This window comes from Elephas maximus, chromosome 1 (assembly GCF_024166365.1).
Source record: "Elephas maximus indicus isolate mEleMax1 chromosome 1, mEleMax1 primary haplotype, whole genome shotgun sequence".
NCBI lineage: Eukaryota > Metazoa > Chordata > Mammalia > Proboscidea > Elephantidae > Elephas > Elephas maximus.
Genome location: NC_064819.1, coordinates 105,687,402 through 105,708,629, shown reverse-complemented (window position 1 = coordinate 105,708,629; position 21,228 = coordinate 105,687,402). Strand labels below are relative to the sequence as shown.

Here is a 21,228-nt window from a genome sequence, read left to right as displayed (position 1 = left end):
CTGAGCAACTGACAGTTTCCCCAGCAGGGCCCTCAATCTTCCCTCTGGCCACAAACCCCACCCTGCAGGCCTCAAACTTACCCAATCAAGGCCTTTTCCTTTCTCAATCTTTCATCTCAATGTGCTAGAGTGTCTGGGTAGAGTCAAGCCCAGCTCTGGACTCTCTATTACAGAACCATCTGACAACCCCCATTCTACACACCCCAACACAAGGAAGGGGCAATATGGCCCTGGAGCCTCCATACATGCTGCTGGTCCTGCTGGCCCTGGTCCCAGGTGAGGGGGGCAGGAGGGTAAAATGAGGGGACAAGGCAAGGGAAAGAGAGAAGGGGAAGGTGAGGAGAGTGTGAAGGGTGGTGTAGGGTGCAGGGGTGGTGCTGAGGCCTGAGGGTCATCTGGGGTCAGGTTCTGGGTGTGGGTGGCCCCATTCCTCAGCCTGACCTGAGGATTTGCTGTCCAGGTTCCTGGGTGCAGCGTCTGGAGGCAGAGCTTCAGCAGGGAGTGGCTGGGGAGACACTGACGGTGACATGCTGGTACTTAAACAAAGGTGGTCAATATGAGGCCAAAGTATGGTGTAAAGCAAACTCAGATGGATGTGAGTATTTAATCGTCATTTCCAAGCCCAGGACCCTGGTTCAGGACACTCAATACATGATCTGGGATGACCCTGACTCTGGCTTCCTTAATATCACTATGAACAAGCTCACGGAGCAGGACTCGGGAACCTACTGGTGTGGAATCGTAAATACATCTGCAAATTCCGTCACCAAGATAAGAGAGATTTCTCTGGAGGTTTCTCCAGGTGAGCTCTTTGCTGCGGGTGTGGGCCTCCCTGGGTCTCAGGGGAAATGTCGCTCACCCCCTCCGCATGCCTCCTTCACCCCAGATACCACCAGCTCTTCTGCTCCTTCTCACCCTGAATATGGGGCAGTTGGGTCCTCAGTCCCCAGATTTCAGCTGTTGCCTCCATCCTTGCGTGCCCTGGCCTGACACGTAGAAGCTACACACAAGGCCCACAGGGTATACAACTCCAGGCCACACATCCCAGTCACATCTGGAATCTGTGGGGGCCCCGGGCCTGAGCTCAAGGCAGCAGCAGGGGACCCCAGACTCTCTGGTGTGGAGACTCAGAGCTGAGGGGATGAGGTCCAGATTCCTGGGATAGATGACCTGTGACGTCTCTGTCCTGAGCTCTCCCTGCCCCTGGGGTGACCCAGTATCAGACTTGCCTCTACTCAAACCTCCCCCAGCCCCTGGCTCCCTCTTTCCACCAGCTCTGGGAGAAGTTCCCTCCCTTCCTTTAGGCCCCTGAATCAGCCCTGCCTGGTCTGAGTATGCAGACCTCAGGCCCTGGTCCTTATGGCCTGAGAGGTCCTGAGGGACTGGCTCTGGTCCCTTTCCCTCTCCCTCTTCCTCTTAGGACTTGGGGGCTGACCCATTCTCCTTTCTGGGGACAGTGGGTTGCTATGGCCTTCTGTGTTGTCATCACCACACTTGCTTTTCAGAGAGGATGCTTGGTTCAGCTCCCAACAATGGCTCTAATGACAGGTAGGTCTGGCAACTTGCCAGGTGGGATGGGCCTAGGAAGGGCTGGACAAGTGACTTGGAAGGGGCAGGCCAGGGAGGCAGCAGCAGAGGAGGGGAGCCACAGGGCCTTGAGGGGGGCCCCAGGACTCAACTCAGACCTGGGCTGCGCTGGGCAGGGGCAAAGCAGAACGTCCCTCATGCTGGAATCAGAAATAACCACACTATCGGGGTTGAAAGGGAATTGATATCAGTGCTGATTTCATAACCAGTGGAAATGAGGCCCAGAGCAGGCAAGTGGCCTGTCCAAAGTCACCCAGTGACTCCAGAGTCCAACTGGGACAAATCAAGCCTCCTGTTTCCTAGTCCAGTGCCTTTCCTGGGTGCAGGGACTTTCCACAGGCATCTCTAAGGAACCCCCACCCAGGTTTGCCTATTGCAGATCTGGGAGCTTCTCTCCCTGGCCCCATGACAAGGCTGCTTCTCCCTCCGGCTCCACTGGCCTTCTGCTCCCGTCATACAGAACTCAGTGCTGTGGGCCTCCAGGCAGTGCCATACCAGACAATGCGTTGGTTTGCACTCAACTATTAACCTAAAGGTTGGTGGTTCAAATGCTCCCAGTGGCACCATGAAAGAAAGGCCTGGTGATCGGCTTCCATAAAGATTACAGCCAAGAAAACCCTGTGGAGCAGTTCTACTTTGTAACACATGGGGTTGCCATGAGTCAGAATGGATGGACTCAATGGCAAGGGCTTGGTTTTAGTTTTTTAGTCGTTTCTTTTCTCCTGGCCAACCTCTCCCTTCGTCCAGTTGCCTGGGTTCCTGTGACCTTGTCCCAGAGAAGCCTGTATGGCTCACCCCTTGACCCTGTCCCTTCCCAGTGAGTCCCAAGGGGAAGGGCACACCAATAGGCTCCAGCCCCAGGCTGGGCTGGGGCCTGTGGAAGGAGGTGTCCCCTTCTGTTCTCCTTTCTCTTAATGGAACCAAAGTTTGTTCTCCCAATCTGCCCGCCAGCAATTTGATGGTGATTCTGTTGTCTGGATTCTTTACCACCAAGGGCCTGCTGCTGATAGCCCTCCTTGTGCTCCTGAGCTATAAAGTCCTGGTGAGTGGGGCTGGGGTTGGGCTGAGGGAGCAGTGCAGCAGGGGACAGCTTCTCTCCTGGGACGGAGGGACTGCAGACAAAAGTTGCCAGGAATCACAGAGGGGATATTATGGAAACCATTATATAAATTATAATTTACACGATTTCAATTTTGAGACCACCCCCCACTTCCCCTCCCCCCTTCCCCCGTTTTTCTCTGTACACTCACTTGGTTGTTACATGCCACCATTTTCTTTCACTTTCAAACTGATACCCGTGGTCCTTTCTCACCCACTGCTGCGGGGGTGCCCAGGTTTGAGGCTATGGCCCCAGGTGGGCATATACAGACATACCGACACACACAGATAATTGTTTCCTCTGCCAAAGACCAGGCCTACCTAGTCCACCCCTCAAGGAATGATTGACACTCCGAGAGAGGCAGAGCCTAGAGCCCTAGAGCTCCTATCCTGGGACTCTGCATCATTCTATGCCCTCAGCGGAGGAGGGGTGGGCGGGAAGAAAAGGGTGACAGAATCTGGTGAGACAGGGACACTTTAGAGGGACAAAAGACACTGGGGCTAGGAAAAAAGGGAAAAGGGTGAGAAGAAAGGCTTGTTCCATGAGGGGACAGTTAAGTGAATGGTTGTACTTCTGGTTCTCAATCTTTCCCCCTTCTCACTGCTCAGTCATACAGCAGTTCTGTGGGAGCAGCAGCAATGGCTACCCCTAGCCCAGCCAAGATCCCGGGGCCTATGGGCTCTTCCCGCTGAGCCTGGGGACCCAGGGTGGATTCTGTACTCTCACCTCCTCCTGTTCTTTCATGACCACTGAGATCCCCAGCCTCCGAGAGGGAACTAGCTGTTCCTGCGCCTGTGGAAGGAGTCTCCCAGCGCTGTGGGGGCGCCTCTCATCCAGAACTGTGAACTCCCACAGAGCCACAGAAACGACGTGGGGGGAAATTTCCCTGTTTTCTATTTCCTGGACTAACTTGTATCAATTAGGGAATATCTATACTTTGAAAAAAAAAGCCCTGGTAATGCAGTGGTTATGTGTTCGACTGCTAATCGAAATGCCCGAGGTTCCAACCCACCAGCTGCTCCACGGGAGCAAGATGTGGCAGTCGGCTTCTTTACAGATTACAGCCTTGGAAACCCTGTGGGGCAGTTCTACTCTGTCCCATAGGATCCATATATGTCAAAATGGACTTGATGGCAATGGTTTTTTTTTGTTTGTTTTCTGTCATTTCTGTATTGAATTGATTTCTGCCTGTCTTAATTAGGATAATCTTACTGCTGTAACAGATATATTCCAAAACACCAGAGAATAAAAATGGATTTCTTAACTTATCTCACAGACCAATGAGGTTATCTGGGGGCGACTTCCTACTGGACCATTCGGGGACCCAAGGTTTTGCCTTCTTGTGGCTCTGCCACCTTCTGGGTCTTCAGATCCTCCACTTCCAGCAGTAGACAGGAGATAAGAAAGCATGACACATACTTTTTTACAGGGCTTTTCTCCCTGAATTTCTTAATCACTTCCCCCTACAGCGTGGGGAGGAAGGGCTAGGGGAGAGAAGGAATGTCCAGAGACAGGCATGTCTTCCTCCATCTGCTACTACAGAACCACTCATTCCGGCTGGCTCCAGCACCAGCTGGGTATTTCTCCCCCAGCCCCAGCATCCTTGGGTTGTTGCTTCTGATTTTGGTTCTAATAATTGTAATGGCCGAAACAAAACCCATTGCTGTCAAGTTGATTCCGACTCACAGTGGGATTCTGACTCACAGCGACCCTATAGGATGGGCTGGTGGATTCCAACTGGCCACCTTTTGGTTAGTTAGCAGCCGGCCTCTTAACCACTGTGCCATCAGGGCTCCAAATTGTAATGGAGCAGACAATAATCTGGTCAGGGCAACATTCCAGACAGAGGAGATTACAATCATAAAGACCCCTTTTCAACCTATCGCCTGACTGTAGCACCGTGACCTTGAATAACCCAAGCTGATACTTCCTTCCCACACTCGGTCACAGCCTCCTTCTGGAGTAGGTTTCCACAGTTTCATATTAGACTCACAAAACTATATACATTCCCTTCTCTCCCATGTGCCACCTTCAGGATTTGATAAAGAAAGTCAACACTTACACCAGTCACCATCTTGATAATTAATACCTATTTCCTTCTTTTAAGCTTTTGGCTTCTTGTGCTTTTTTTCTCTTTTCTTGGTTTTCTATCTGTATGAGGGCTGTATATTTTTTGTGTGATATTATCTTCTCCATTTTGGAGAAAGGTCATCTTATGAATGACTATCTCAAAGAGCTTTGACAGCATTTTTTCAATGGACTTTGAATATTATGTATTCATGTATAGACACTTTTCCATAGTTTGTCTTTTTACTTTGTGTTGTAATTTTGTTTTGTGCCATATATATACACACACACACATATATATGAAATTAAAGCATTTTTATTTTACATGGTCAGATCTTTCCATCTTCCTCATGTGGTTTTCCCATTGGGTCATGCTTAGAAAGCTCTGTTCTACTTCATGCTTATATAAATGTCCCCCAGAATTTTTTGTAGAACTTTTCTGAAAGTGTCATTCAAAAAAACTGTATAAAACAAAACAAAACCCAAAATGGTTGCTGTTGAGTCAATTCCAACTCATAATGACCCTGTAGGACAGAGTAGAACTGCCCCACAAGGTTTCCAAGGAGTGGCTGGTAGATTCCAACAGCTGACCTTTTGGTTAGCAGCCAAGCTGTTAACCACTGTGCCCCCAAGGCTCCAAGATAAACTATATATATAGCTAAAAAAGTCAGGCCAATAACTGCAGCCACGCTGGACTCTTCTCTTTCTCCGTGGCCCATATCCAGGCTAGGAACAAAGCCTTTGGTTCTTACCAAAAAGTTTATCTGATCACAGACCACTGCCTCTACCAGCTGCCATCGTTTCTCACCTACATTATTGCAAAAGCTGTCTAGCTGATCTCTCTGCTTTCAGTCTTGTTTCTCTACAATATATTGTCCACACAACAGCCAATTCATCCTCTAAAACTGTAAATTAGATCGTGTCACTCCTCAGCTCAAAATCCTCCAGTGGGCTCCCTTCTTACTCAGAACAAAAGACAAATTCATAAAATGGTCCATGGTTCGTAAAATGGGGTCTGGCCCTCTTTTACTCCCTGACTCCTAACATTCGTCCCCTTGCTGATGCTGCTCTAACCATAACATACTCAAATTCTTGCTGTTCATTGCATGCACACCAAACACACTCCCACCTCAAGGCCTTTGCACTTTTTATCGCTCTGCCTGAATGTTCTTTCTCCAGACAGCTAGATGCCTTGTTTCTTCAGGTCCTATACGTCTCTGCTTAAATATCTCCCTAGCAGTGAAACCCACCCAATATGAAATAGCAACCTCCTACTCCCAGACAAGGAGCCCTGGTGACACGATGGTTAAGCTTAAAAGCTCGGCTGCTAACCTAAAGGTTGGCGGTTCAAACCCACCAGTGTTTCTGCAGGAGAAAAGACCTGGCAATCTGCTTCCATAATGATTATAGCCTACGAAACTCTATGGGGGCAGTTCTACTGTGTCCTATAGGGTCATGATGAGTCAGAATCACCTATAGAGCACAAAACAACGACAACAACTCCCAGACATACCAAACCCACCCCAATCAGTCAGGGTTTGTTCAGGGAATCAGAACCATTGTGAGTCATTTGGAATTAAGAATTCATTATAGGGATTAGACCTGATGGGAGCTTGTGAACATGTCTATGAAGTAGCATTTAGTGCTGGGCCTGACGTCACTGTAAGTCAGCAGGGCTGAGAATTGGCAGAAAAGTTGGACTTGAAGGAAGGAAGGAAAAGTTAAGACAATTGAAATCCATGAAGACAAATTGAAACCCAGAAGGACTAATAGGAACCTGCCACTGGCTCTCACTGCTTCTAACCTCAACAACGAGGGTGAACTGCAAAGAAGCTGATGTCCTTGGCCACAGAGCTGCACAAGTGCCTGGCCCAGGACTCAGAGAAGCTGAGTTGGGTGAGGTACAGGCCCAGGTGCTGTCCTTAACCAACAAGGTAAGTTCAAAAGCAATGTACCTGAGCCATAATAGCACCTACACCAATCATCAGAGTGTCACGCATGCTGCTTCACTTCTACCTTCAAAATCTCATGCAAGTTTCTCTGTGGTTAACCCTGGTCTGGAACCACAGAGGGAAATGAATTCTGGAAAATGTAGCTCCAGCTTATCTAAGTTGATGTAACACAAAACCACCACACCCTCTCTATCTCCATTACTGTTTTTTTTTCCCACCACAGCACCTATCACCATGTGACACATGGCTTATTTATTTGTTTGCCTGTCTCATACCACTAGAATGTAAGCTCTATGAGGACTTTATATATCTTGTTTATTCTGTATCCCCAGCCCTAGAATAGCACCTGACACATAGCAGTAGTGACTCAATAAATATTTACTAAATGAACGAACTGGAATTTAATGAGTCTTTCACATGTACCAGGCTCTGCTCTAAGCGCTTTTAAAGGATTGATTCATTTAATCTTTAGTAATATCAGATGAGGAAGCCACTGTTACATGTTTTAAAGAAGAAGAAACAGACTTACAGAGGACTCATAACTTACTCAAATTCAGACCGCTCATAAGGGGCAGAGTTGGAATTTGAACCTAGATATGGAACTCTCAAACAACATGACTTTATGTATGAATCTGATATATCCCTTTGAACACACTCACATATACAGCTGTACATGCATGCACACACATATCTATTATTTCATTTTAATACATCCATATCATACAGAAATTATTTTTTATCCAGAAAAAAAAGATTAGAACACTCACAAGTGTTAAATTCAATAACTTGCATATGATGTACTGAAAAATGGAAAAATACTTAGTATAAGTAGAAAAATAAGTAAAAAGTAATGGAAGAAAATTTATCCATGAACCACTTAGGGTTATGCTCAACAGAAGCAGCTGCCCATGGGTTTGTAAAAATCTTCAGAATATCTGCACCTATAGTCTCTTGTATGAAACGATTCCACCTGATAAATGTTTTTCAGGAACATTTCTCAGTAAGCAAACTGATCTTGCAGGAGAGCAGGGGATTGTCTTTAACTAAACTCCTCTGCTCTTGGGAGACTGGAGTGGGCACCCTCCCAGAAGTCATGTCATTCCAGGACCAGAACACTGGGATCTGCTGCGTCCCCTCCCCTCTAGGGATTTGAGGTACCTGGTAAAAGGAGAGCCCTGAGAGTCTTCAAAGGTGGCTTGGAGAGCTCACACTCCATCTTCTGAGAGTGGCTTGACCTTGTAGGATACTCATTGAGGCAAAGACTGAGCCTGGAGGACGGCTATGGTCCTCACAAGGGTTCATCTTCCCAATGACCAGAAGGCACAGCTTGCCAGAGGCTCTGCCAACCACAGCAGGGCTAATGGTCACTGGCAACTCCTTTATCAGCTTTCCCTGTCAGTTGCCAAGAGTCCAGAGGTCAACACTCATCCCTAAGACAGGTGTGTTCTTGGGGGATGTATGCCTTCTTTTCTCATTTAGAATGTTTTTTGTCCTCTTAGTTTTATAGAAAAACCCCCATATACTGGGTTGAATAGTGTATCCCCAAAATTCATGTCCCCCACCTAGAGCCTCACCATGTCACCTTCCTCGGAAATAGGGCTTTTTCAGATGTAACTAGTTAAGATTAGGTCATACTGGGTTAAGGTAGCTAGTGTCCTTGTGGAATGACATCAAGGACATCATACATGAAGAAAGCAAGAAATCATTAAAAAGACAGGAAAGAAAGAAAAAATCAAAATGGATGTCAGAAGAGACTCTGAAACTTGCTCTTGAATGTCGAGTAGTTAAAGCAAAAGGAAAAAATAATAAGTAAAACAGCTGAACAGAAGATTTCAAAGGGCAGCTGGAGAAGACAAAGTAAATTATTATGATCACATGTGCAAAGACCTGGAGATAGAAAACCAAAAGGGAAGAACATGCTTGGTATTTCTTAAGCTGAAAGAACTGAAGAAAAAATTCAAGCCTCAAGTTGCAATATTGAAGGATTCTATGGGGAAAATATTAAACAATGCAGGAAGCATCAAAAGAAGATGGAAGGGGCAGGGCCAAGATAGCAGAATAGCCAGACACTTCCTGTGATCCCTCTTACGAGAAACACTCAAAAAAAAAAAAAAAAAAACAAGTGAAACGATTATATTTATGACAAGCTAGGAGCCCTGGACATCAAAGGCAAAGTTAGAAAACAGACTAAGAGGCAGGGGGAGGGAGAGACAGTTCAGAAGCGGAGAGGAGTTACCAGACCTGAATTGCCGGGATCCCTCAGGCACCATTCCAGGGAGCTGCTGGCGCGGGCTGGTAGTAGCATTTGGCTGCAGTTTCCTCAGGAAGAAGCAGCCAGCTGCACAGCCTACTCACACCTCTGGAACCAGAGAAGAATGACACTCTCGGCAAAAGCTAAGTACTTGCGTATACTTTACCGTGCTCCCACTCCCAACAGTTTCAGTGGCTGTTGATTTCCCTGGGCCTGAGGGAGGTCCTGCTGAGCACCTAGAGCCATCTCCCGGCCTTAGAGTAGGAATAAATTCACAATTGGGGGAAAAAAAGATAATTTGCCAGCTCCACTAACCTGGGGAGCTCAGGACAGAAGCACCTCCTGTCCAGGCATAAATGGTCCATGGCCTTTGAAAATCCTTTCCCCCCTGCACGGACATGTGTGGGCCTATTTCAGGAGAATAGGCCCTTGTTGGCAGACTGCAACCATTTCAGATGTGTGGTGGAGAGGTGGGTGTTTGATATTTGACACCACTTTGCCTATTAAACAAGGTCCTCACCTACCCACGTCAGGGGCCTAAGAACAGGTGGCTCCACTCAGGCCACCCAACTACCCACGACAGGGGTCCAAGGGTAACTGGTACCTCCCAGTCATTACAACCAAAAACACTGGGTGCCCATGGTCTGCTTGCAGAACCCACCCACCTGTATGTTCTAGGGAACAAGGGCATGCTTTCCTCAGAGACACTCGGGGGATGGTTCTCAGCCCCCTGCTTTGTTCAGAGAGTGACCCCTGCTGCGACCAGGTACTGCTACCTACACCAATCACCCCTGCCCCTCTAAGACTGTAGGACAGAGCATGTACCACACACCTGATGATCTGCAGCAGACCATGGGCACCCAGTGTTTTTGGTTGTAATGACTGGGAGGTACCAGTTACCCTTGGACCCCTGTCGTGGGTAGCTGGGTGGCCTGAGTGGAGCCACCTGTTCTTAGGCCCTTGACGTGGGTAGGTGAGGACCTTGTTTAATAGGCAAAGTGGTGTCAAATATCAAGGACACCTGAGCTGAATTCATACAAGAAAAGTGAATGGACTCCTAGACTGATGTATCAGATAACAGCTCTAGCCTTCTAGTGACAGGACACCAGAGCTTCAAAGGCAAAAATAATCAAGGTAGCTCACTCAAGCAACCCATTTGGGCATATCAAAACAAAACAAAGCAAGAAGCTAGGATACGGTACTCAAACATAAAATAAACTAATACAATAACTTATAGCTGGCTCAGAGACAACAGTCAATATCAAGTCACATAAAGAAACAGACCATGGTCGCCTCGACAAGCTCTCAAAACAAAGAATCAGTGGATCTTCTGGATGAAGATGTCTTTCTGGAATTACTGGATGCAGAATTCAAAAGATTAATATACAGAACTCTTCAAGACATCAGAAATGAGATTAGGAAGGCAATCAGGCAATATGCAGAACAAGCTAAGGAACACACAGATAAAGTAGTTGAAGAAATTAACACGTTATTCAAGAACATAATGAAAACTTTAATAAGCTGCAAGAATCCATAGAAAGACAGCAATCAGAAATTCAAAAGATTAACAATAAAATTACAGAATTAGACAATTCAGTAGAAAGCCAGAGGAGCAGAATTGAGCAAGTGGAAGACAGAAACGGTGAGCTTGCAGATAAAGCACTTGGCACCAATATATTTGAAGAAAAATCAGATAAAAGAATTTTAAAAAATGAAGAAATCTTAAGAATCATTTGGGACTGTATCAAGAGAAATAACCTACAAGCGCTTGGAGTACCAGAACAGGGAAGGATAACAGAAAATACGGAGAGAATTGTTGAAGATTTGTTGGCAGAAAACTTCCCTGATATCATGAAAGATGAGAAGATATCTATCCAAGTTGCTCATCGAACTCCACATAAGGTAGATCTTAAAAGAAAGTCACCAAGACATACTATAATCAAACTTGCCAAATCCATAAATAAAGAGAGAATTTTAAGAGCATCTAGGGATAAATGAAAAATCACCTACAAAGGAGAGTCAGTAAGAATAAACTCGGACTTCTTAGCAGAAACCATGTAGGCAAGAAGGAAATGGGATGACTTATATAAAGCATTGAAGGAAAAAAATTTCCTGCCAAGAATCATATATCCAGCAAAACTGTCTCTCAAATATGAAGGTGAAATTAGGATATTTCCAGATAAACAGAAGTTTAGGGAATTCGTAAAAACCAAACCAAAACTACAAGAAATACTAAAGGGAGTTATTTGGTTAGAAGATAAATAATATCAGGTCAACCCAAGACTAGAACACTGGACAGAGCAATCAGATGTCAACCCAGACGGGAAATCACGAAAATAAATCAAGATAAAAAAAAAAGCTTGAAACAGGGAAACAGCAATGTTATTATGTAAAAGAAGACAACATTAAAACAATAAAGAAGGACTAAGAAATGTAGTCATAGATCTTGCATACCGAGAGGAAGACAAGGCAATGTAAAGAAATAAAGGTTAGGTTTAAACTTAGAAAATAGGGGTAAATATTAAGGTAATCACAAAGGAGAATAACTACCCTACTCATCAAAATAAAATGCAAGAAAAAAATAGAGGCTCAGCAGAAAGATAATCAACAATGAATAAGAGGAAAAGACAGTATATAAAGATAAACTACTCAGCACAAAAAATTAAGGGGGAAAAAGAAACTCAACAACACACAAAAAAAGACATCAAAATGACAGCACTGAACTCATACCTATCTATAATTACACTGCATGTAAATGGACTAAATGCACAAGCAAAGAGACAGAGAGTGGCAGAACGGATAAAAAAACATGATCCGTCTATATGCTGCCTACAAGAGACACACCTTAGACTTAGAGACACACACAAACTAAAACTCAAAGGATGGAAAAAAAATATCTCAAGCAAACAACAATCAAAAAAGAGCAGGAGCGGCAGTATTAATTTCTGACAAAATAGACTTTAAAGTTAAATCTACCACAAAGGATAAGGAAGGACACTATATAATGATTAAAGGGACAATAGACAGGAGGATATAACCATATCAAATATTTACGCACCCAATGACAGGGCTGCAAGATACATAAACTCTAACAGCATTGAAAAGTGAGATAGACAGCTCCACAATAATAGCAGGAGACTTCAATACACCACTTTTGGTGAAGGACAGGACATCCACAAAGAAGCTCAATAAAGACATGGAAGATCTAAATGCCACGATCAACCAAACTGACCTCGTAGACATATACAGAACACTCCACCCAACAGCAGCCAAGTATACTTTATTTTCTAGTGCACATGGAACATTCTCTAGAATAGGCATATTAGGTCATAAAGCAAGCCTTAGCAGAATCCAAAACATCGAAATATTACAAAGCATCTTCTCTGACCATAAGGCCATAAAAGTAGAAATCAATAACACGAAAAGCAGGGAAAAGAAATCAAACACTTGGAAACTGAACAATACCTTGCTCAGAAAAGACTGGATTATAGAAGACATTAAGGATGGAATAAAGAAATTCATAGAATCCAGTGAGAATGAAAACACTTCCTATCAGAACCTTTGGGACACAGCAAAAGTGGTGCTCAGAGGTCAACTTATATCAATAAATGCACACATCCAAAAAGAAGAAAGGGCCAAAATCAAAGAATTATCCCTACACCTTGAACAAATAGAAAGAGAGCAACAAAAGAAACCCTCGGGCACCAGAAGAAGGCAAATAATGAAAATTAGAGCAGAATTAAATGAAATAGAAAACAGAAAAATAATTACAAGAATTAACAAGACCAAAAGCTAGTTCTTTGAAAAAATTAACAAAATTGATAAACCATTGGCCAAACTGACAGAAGAAAAACAGGAAAGGAAAGCAAATAACCCAAATAAGAAATGAGATGGGCCATATTGCAACAGACCCAACTGAAATTAAAAGAATCATATCAGATTACTATGAAAAATTGTACTCTAACAAATTTGAAAACCTAGAAGAAATTCCTAGAAACACCCTACCTACCTAAACTAACAAAAACAGAGGTGGAATAACGAAATAGACCCATAACAAAAGAAGAGATTGAAAAAACCTAGCCCCAAAAGCCCAAAACCAGTGCCGTCGGGTCGATTCCAATTCATAGCGACCCTATAGGACAGAGTAGAACTGCCCCATAGAGTTTCCAAGAAGCGCCTGGCAGATTTGAACTGCTGACCCTTTGGTTAGCAGCCATAGCACTTAACCACTACGTCACCAGGTTTTCCAAAAGAAGAGATTGAAAAGGTAATAAAAAAAACTCCCAACAAAAAAAAGCCCTGGCCCAGATAGCTTCACTGCACAGTTCTACCAAACTTTCAGAGAAGAGTTAACACCACTACTACTGAAGGTATTTCAGAGCATAGAAAAGGACGGAATACTCCCAAACTCATTCTATGAAGCCAGCATATCCCTGATACCAAAACCAGGTAAAGGCTCCACAAAAAAAGAAAATTACAGACCTATATCCCTCATGAACATAGATGCAAAAATGCCCAACAAAATTCTAGCCAATAGAATTCAACAACATATCAAAAAAACAATTCACCATGACCAAGTGGGATTCATACCAGGTATGCAGGGATGGTTCAACATTAGAAAAACAATTAATGTAATCCATCACATAAATAAACAAAAGACAAGAACCACATGATTTTATCAATTGATGCAGAAAAGGCATTTGACAGAGTTCAACACTCATTCATGATAAAAACTCTCAGCAAAATAGGAATAGAAAGAAAATTCCTTGACATAATAAAGGGCATTTATTCAAAGCCAACAGCCAACATCATCCTAAATGGAGAGAGTCTGAAAGCATTTCCCTTGAGATCGGGAACCAGACAAGGATGCCCTTTATCACAGCTCTTATTCAACATTGTGCTGGAGGTCCTAGCCATAGCAATTAGGCTAGATAAAGAAATAAAGGGCATCCAGATCAGTAAGGAAAAAGTAAAAGTATCTCTATTTGCACATGACATAATCTTACACATAGAAAACCTTAAAGAATCCTCAAGAAAACTACTGAAACGAATAGAAGAGTTCAGCAGAGTATCAGGATACAAGATAAACATACAAAAATCAGTTGGATTCCTCTACACCAACAAAAAGAACATCAAGGAGGAAATCACCAAATCAATCCATTTACAGTAGCCCCCAAGAAGATAAAACATTTAGGAATAAATCTTACCAGAGATGTAAAAGACCTATACATAGAAAACTACAGTACACTTCTGCAAGAAACCAAAAGAGACCTACAGAAGTGGAAAAACATACCTTGGTCATGGATAGGAGAACTTAACATTATAAAAATGTCTACTCTACCAAAAGCAACCTATAGATTTAACGCAATTCCGATCCAAATTCCAACGACAGTTTTTAATGAGATGGAGAAACAAATCACCAACTTCACATGGAAGGAAAGAGGCCCCGGATAAGTAAAGCATTACCGAAAAAGAAGAACAAAGTGGGAGGCCTCACTCTAGCTGATTTTAGAACTTATTATACCGCCACAGTAGTCAAAACAGCCTGGTACTGGTACAAAAACAGACACGTAGGCCAATGGAACAGAATTGAGAATCGAGACATAAACCCATCCACATATGAGCAGCTGATATTTGACAAAGGCCCAAAGTCAGTTAAATGGGAAAAAGATAGTCTGTTGAGCAAATGGTGCTGGCATAACTGGATATCCACCCACAAAAAAAAATGAAACAAGACCCATACCTCACACCATGCACAAAAAAGAAATCAAAACAGGATCAAAGACCTAATTATAAAATCTAAAACAATAAAGATCATGGAAAAAAAATAGGGACAAAGCTAGGAGCCCTAATACATGGCATAAACAGTATACAAAACATTACTAACAATGCAGAAGAGAAACTAGATAACCGGGAGCTCCTAAAAATCAAACACCTATGCTCATCCGAAGACTTCACCAAAAAAGTAAAAAGATTACCTACAGACTGGGAAAAAGTTTTTAGCTATGACATTTCCCATCAGTGTCTGATCTCTAAAATCTACATGTTACTGCAAAAACTCAGCTACAAAAAGACAAATAACCCAATTAAAAAATGAGCAAAGGATATGAACAGGCACTTCACTAAAGAAGACATTCAGGTAGCTAACAGATATATAAGGAAATGCTCACAATCATTAGCCATTAGAAAAATGCAAGTCAAAACTACAGTGAGATTCTATCTCACTCTGGCAAGGCTGGCATTAATCCAAAAAACACAAAATAATAAATGTTGGAGAGGTTGTGGAGAGACTGGAACACTTACACACTGCTGGTGGGAATGTAAAATGGTACAACCACTTTGGAAATCGATTTGGCACTTCCTTAAAAAAGTAGAAATAGAATTACCGTATGATCCAGCAGTCCCACTTCTAGGAACATATCCAAGAGAATTAAGAGCCCTTACACGAACAGATATATGCACACCCATGTTCACTGCAGCACTGTTTACAATAGCAAAAAGATGGAAGCAACCAAGGTCCCCATCAACGGATGAATGGATAAATTATGGTATATTCACACAATGGAATACTGCGCATTGATAAAGAACAATGATAAATCCGTGAAACATTTCATAACAATGGCGGAATCTGGAAGGCATTATGCTGAGTGAAATTAGTCAGCTGCAAAAGGACATATATTTGTACAAGACCGCTATTACAATAACTGGAGAAATAAACAGAGAATAAAATATTCTTTGATGGTTACAAGAGGGGGGAGGGAGGGAGGGAAAGGGATTTTCACAAATTTTAATTAGATAGTAGATAAGAATTATTTTAGGTGAAGGGAAAGACAACACACAACACAGGAGAGGTCAATACAATTGGACTAAGCTAATAGCAAAGAAGTTTCCTGAATAAACTGAATGCTTCGAAGGCCAGTGTAGCAGGGGCAGGGGTTTGGGAGCCATGGTTTCAGGGGACATCTAAGTCAATTGGCATACTAAAATCTATTAAGAAAACATTCTGCATCCCACTTTGGAGAGTGGCGTCTGGGGTCTTAAACGCTAGCAAGCGGCCATCAAAGATGCATCAATTGGTCTCAACCCACATGGAGCAAAGGAGAATGAAGAACACCAAAGACACAAGGTAATTATGAGCCCCCGAGACAAAAAGGACCACATAAACCAGAGACTCCATCAGCCTGAGACCAGAAGAACTAGATGGTGCCCAGCTGCAACCAACGACTGCCCTGACAGGGAACACAACAGAGAAGCCCTGAGGGAGCAGGAGAGCAGTGGGATGCTGACCCCAAATTCTCATAAAAAGACCAGACTTAATGGTCTGACTGAGACTAGAAGGACCCTGGAGGTCATGGTCCCCAGACCTTCTGTTAGCCCAAGACAGGAACCATTCCCAAAGCCAATTCTTGAAACAGGGATCGGACTGGACTAATTGACTCGATGGCACTGGGTTTGGATTGGTTTTGGTTATGGAATAGAAAATGATACTGGTGAAGAATGAGCTTCTTGGATCAAGTAGACACATGAGACTATGTTGGCATCTCCTGTCTGAAGGGGAGATGAGAGGGCAGAGGGGATCAGAAGCTGGCCAAATGGACACGAAAAGAGAGAGTGGAGGGAGAGAGCGGGCTGTCTCATAAGGAGGAGAGCAATTAGGAGTACGTAGCAAGGTGTATATAAGTTTTTGTATGAGATACTGACTTGATTTGTAAACTATCACTTAAAGCACAATAAAAATTTTAAAAAAGAAGAAGATGGAAAGAATACACAGAGTCATTATACCAAAAAGAACGGTTGCAGGTTAACCATTTCAGGAGGTAACATATGTCCAGGATGGTGACTGAAGGAAGAAATCCAAGCTGCACTGAAGGCACTGGTGAAAAACAAGGCTCCAAGAACTGACGGGGTACCAGTTGAGATGTTTCAACGAATGTATGCAGCGCTGGAAGTGCTTACTCGTCTATGCCAAGAAATTTGGAAGATAACAAAAAATTTCAGGCAGTTCAGAAGGGTAAAATTAAAAATCTTTCTTGTCCTTCCTTAATTCTTGGTTTTTCCCCCTCAACGATAACCATCGTTAACTGATTTTTTGCATTTTTTCCAAAAATGTCATGCATACGCCAGCCTATGCTTATACCTTTTAAAACTTTTACTCAAAAGGCACCATGCAATAAATATAGTTCTGCATCTTTCGTCACTTGTACTAGATCTTGGAGGTTGCTCTGTGTCTACACACGGAGATCCAACTCATTCCTTCGAACAGCGGCGGGTGATTTTACTGCAATTTACTCAACCACTTCCCTAATGATTGCGAAAACTTAGAAGTGCTTTTGCCCTTACAAACTGTGTCACAATAAATGTCCCTGTACATATGTAATGGTGTTTTGTGGTATATCTGTAGGTAATTTCTAGCAGTGGAATTGCTGGGTTAATGGGTATATTCAGTTTGGATTTGATAGATTTTCTCAAAATTATCCTCCTCAAAGGTTATACTAACTTGTCCTCCTAACCACCTGCAGTCCATGAGGGGCCCACACGTTTGCTACAAATACTTAATATTATCAGTCTTTTCAGTTGATGTCCTTCCGACGGGTCCAAATTCTATTTCATCGTTGTTTTGTTTTGCATCTTTTCAGTTACAAGGAAGGGCGATCATCTCTTTGAACGTTGATGGACTGTTTGCATTTCTTTTTTTCTCCTGAGACCTGCTTGGTTGTGTCCTTTGTGCATGTTTCTTTAGGTTATTGGTCTTTTTCTTATTGACTTATTTAACAGTGAATGGCTTCAAAATAACTAAGTAGTGAGAAAACAGTCTGATGGGCACATCGGATTGAAGAAGACAGAACGTGAAGCAAAATAAGCTCCAGGAGGCCCTAATGGTCGAGTCCCTGGTGGTGCAAATGGTTAAGAGCTCCACTACTAGCTGAAATGTTGGCAGTTCGAACCCACCCAGAGGTGCCTCAGAAGACAGGCCTGCTTCTGAAAGGTCACAGCCTTGAAAACCCTGTAAAACAATTCTACTCTGCACACATGGGGATGCCATGAGTCAGAACTGACTTTCGGCAACTAACAGCAACAATGGTGACCTGGCAAGGGAGTCAAAGGGAGTAGCATTAAGTTGAGGGAGGACTGATTGGTCTTGGCAGAAATGGGTTGTGGGAGGTGAGGAAGAGAACCAGGAATCATAGCCAACTCCAACAGTTGCTGGAGTGACTGGCAAGTTTATGGGGCCAGTGACAGTTGGAGGAGACCCTGGAAGAGAGGGAGGCAGTGCAGGTTGAGAGGTAAGAGGTCAAGTTGGGTTTGGGCTGCACTGAGTTGTGGGTGGGGGCTGGCCAAGATGCAGACCAGGGTAGCTGTCAGGTAGGGAGTGGGATCTGGGCTGATGAAGGGCTCTGGGAGCCATCTTTCTGGGCAAGGGATGCACACCGGTTGCCAGATAGTATTCTCTTTACTTCATGTGGGCTGTGTCGCTCACTGGTCAGGGGCCTCCCAGTAGGTACGCATGGGCAAGGGAGTGAGAGAATGTCCCCTGAGTATCCAGATTGGCTGGAAGTGCTCGTGGGCCCTGGGATCTGGACTGAACTGGAGGCAGCTTCATTGACTTTCTCCTCTCAGGTCCATACGACTCTAGGAGAAAGGAGAAGGAGAAAGTTCAGAAAATGGAGTGAATCCTTTTACTGATCTTGCCCTTTGAATACCTCAAGCCTGCCCTTCCCACCAAGCCTGCACCTTCCCTCTAACCCTGCGCCCATCAGCTGATATTCCTCCCTCTTGCTCTGTCTCTGTCCCCTTCTTTCATCCCAGGGGTCTAGGACAGAGACAATGATAGAAAATCTGTCCTGCGACCAGCAGTCACTTTCTCCTGCATCCTGGGGTGCCTGCCCCAAATCCAGAGATACCCTTTGAGAAAGTCGATCACAAAAATATCTAAGAGCCTTCCTAACCTTCATCTCAGAATGGTCTCTGGGGGTGGGAGAGGTGATTGGGAAGTTCTGAAAGTCAGCGCTCAGTCCTGGGAGGAGTGGGAGCCCCTCTGGTCAAATATTCCCTGAAAACGACTGTTGCTTAGGCAGCTGTGAAATATGGAACAGACCAATTAGCAGCATGTGCGGAAATATTTTGTGTGAGTTTGGAAAGATGGGAGCAACCGATGATGGTTGAAGTAGTGTTCCCAAGCCAGGAAAGCCTAGCAGATAAATTTTATGTACGCCGATGGTACTCTACCTATTTCTTGCTCTTGATATTTTGCATCGTGTTCTGGCAAGACCAACAGTCTGACTGGGTGTTACCAAACAGTCCACACATTAAATTAGGGTATGTCCTCTGACAGTAAGCTCCCCCAACTACATGCGGGCATAACCTATTAAGGATAATTGACCCCCACGTCATAAACTGGTAATTACCTGCCCAGTACCTAACTTCTCTCCTTGGTAACATTGATTTCATTTTAGGGCAGGTACAACAACAACATTCATTACGCTAGAATCTACTTGCTCAAGTTTCCTAGTGACTAGTGTTGGCCCTGGGTTTAAATTCTGGCCATTGAGATGTAAATATAAGTATTGTGTTGGATTTTTCAGGAAGGCTCCTTAAAGACAGTTGACTCAACTAAGACATAAATCCCTGTTTTGGCTTTCCCCCATTCTCCCTTTTTCTTTCATGCTGCCTAGAACACAAACATGATGTCTGGAGCTCCAGCAGTCATTTTGGACCATGAGATGACTGCATTTGGAGGCCACACACTAGGATGGTGGAGCAGAGAGAAGGAGCCAAAGTCCCTGATGACTGCAAAACCACCCTACCAGTCCTGAAGTGCCTATCTCTGAACGTTTATGTGAGATATGATAAACTGTCTTATTTGATCCACTCTTATTGGAGTTTTCTATTATATGTGGCCAACCCAATTCTAACCGAATCAGAACCAGACCTACAACCCATTTATAGAGAAGCCTCATGCCCTTGGGACCTCCCTAGATCATAAGCCCTTTATATGGACCAAAATTCAGCTAGGCCAGAAGGCAACCTTGTACTTCCAGGGGAAGACGTCCTCGTAAACTCCAGCTGCTCTAAAAAATAAAATAAAAATTATTCCAGGTGAAAATTGTTTTAGTGTGGAAGATATTACTAAAGAAAAACTTTTTGGTTATTGACGTGTGAGGATAACGGATCTATAAAACTACAATCCACTCAACACCGACCCCGCTGCACTGAATTAAACCGTACAAAGTAGTCATAGGCGTTATCCAAAGGTAAACCAGGCAAATAGCTCCCTCTAGTGGTAACTTTAGATTTATACATGGTTGTGACCTGAGAGTTTTGTTATTTTGTTTTGTTTTAAAAAAAACAACAACAACAACAACAAACCCAGTGTCCTCGAGTTGATTCCGACTCATAGTGACCCTATAGGACAGAGTGGAACTGCCTCAGAGAGTTTTCAAAGAGCGCCTGGTGGATTCGAACTGCCGACCCCGTTGGTTAGCAGCCGTAGTGCTTAAGCACTACGCCACCAGGGTTTCCCAAAAAAGTCTGAATTTGGAAATTCCTTAATTGATTTTTAAAAAATAACTTACTTTATTTTTGTTGTTGTTGGGAATATACACAGCAGAACATACACCAATTCAACAATTTCTGTATGTACAATTCATTGACGTTGATGACATTCTTCGAGTTGTGCCACCATTCTCACCCTAATTTTCCAAGTTGTTCCTCCATTAACATAAACTTACTGCTCCCTAAGTTTCGTATCTAAACTTTCGTGTTGCTGTTGTCAATTTGATCACATATAGATAGATCTTAAGAGAGCGCAATGCTCAAGGCAGAGATTCTTTACTACTTAAACTATTGTTTGGTTTTAAGAAGACCTGTAGGGATACTTTTGGTTTAAGGTTTAAAGATTATCTCAGGGCAGTAGTTTCAGGGATTCATCCAGCCTCTATGGCCCCGTGAAGTCTGGATTCCATGAGAATGTGAAACTGTGTTCTGCATTTCCCCCATTTTGATCAGGATTCCTGTATAGAATCTTTGATCAAAATGTTCAGTAATGGTAGATGGGCGCTATCCAGTTCTAGTCTAGTGACAAAGGAGGCAGTTGTTCATGGAGGCAATTAGCCACACATTCCATTTTCTCCTCCTATTCTTGATTTTCCTTCCTCCTCTGTTGCTCCAGGTGAATAGAGAGCTGCTTGCAAGCTTTAAAACCCCAGGCACTATGCAAAGGACAAGCAGGTAGAACAAAAGCACAAAACACTATATTAGGCCAATTTATTGAG

The 21,228-nt window shown here is 43.6% G+C and overlaps 1 protein-coding gene across 1 annotated transcript; it reads left to right on the top strand.

The window, feature by feature from the left end:
* The first annotated feature begins 120 nt into the window (after positions 1-120).
* Positions 121-3,921, top strand: LOC126070948 (natural cytotoxicity triggering receptor 2-like). The gene is made up of 5 exons (XM_049875275.1): positions 121-276; positions 461-802; positions 1,506-1,548; positions 2,539-2,629; positions 3,295-3,921. Exons 1-5 carry the CDS (start codon positions 225-227, stop codon positions 3,376-3,378), a joined length of 612 nt encoding a protein of 203 aa, XP_049731232.1. The 5' UTR covers positions 121-224; the 3' UTR covers positions 3,379-3,921.
* Positions 3,922-21,228: the final 17,307 nt, after the last annotated feature.

Coding starts and splice junctions, on each gene's coding strand:
- LOC126070948 (XM_049875275.1), top strand. CDS start 225: ATGGCCCTGGAGCCTCCATACATGCTGCTGGTCCTGCTGGCCCTGGTC. Junction 277..460: donor CCTGCTGGCCCTGGTCCCAG/GTGAGGGGGGCA, acceptor TTTGCTGTCCAG/GTTCCTGGGTGCAGCGTCTG. Junction 803..1,505: donor TTCTCTGGAGGTTTCTCCAG/GTGAGCTCTTTG, acceptor CTTGCTTTTCAG/AGAGGATGCTTGGTTCAGCT.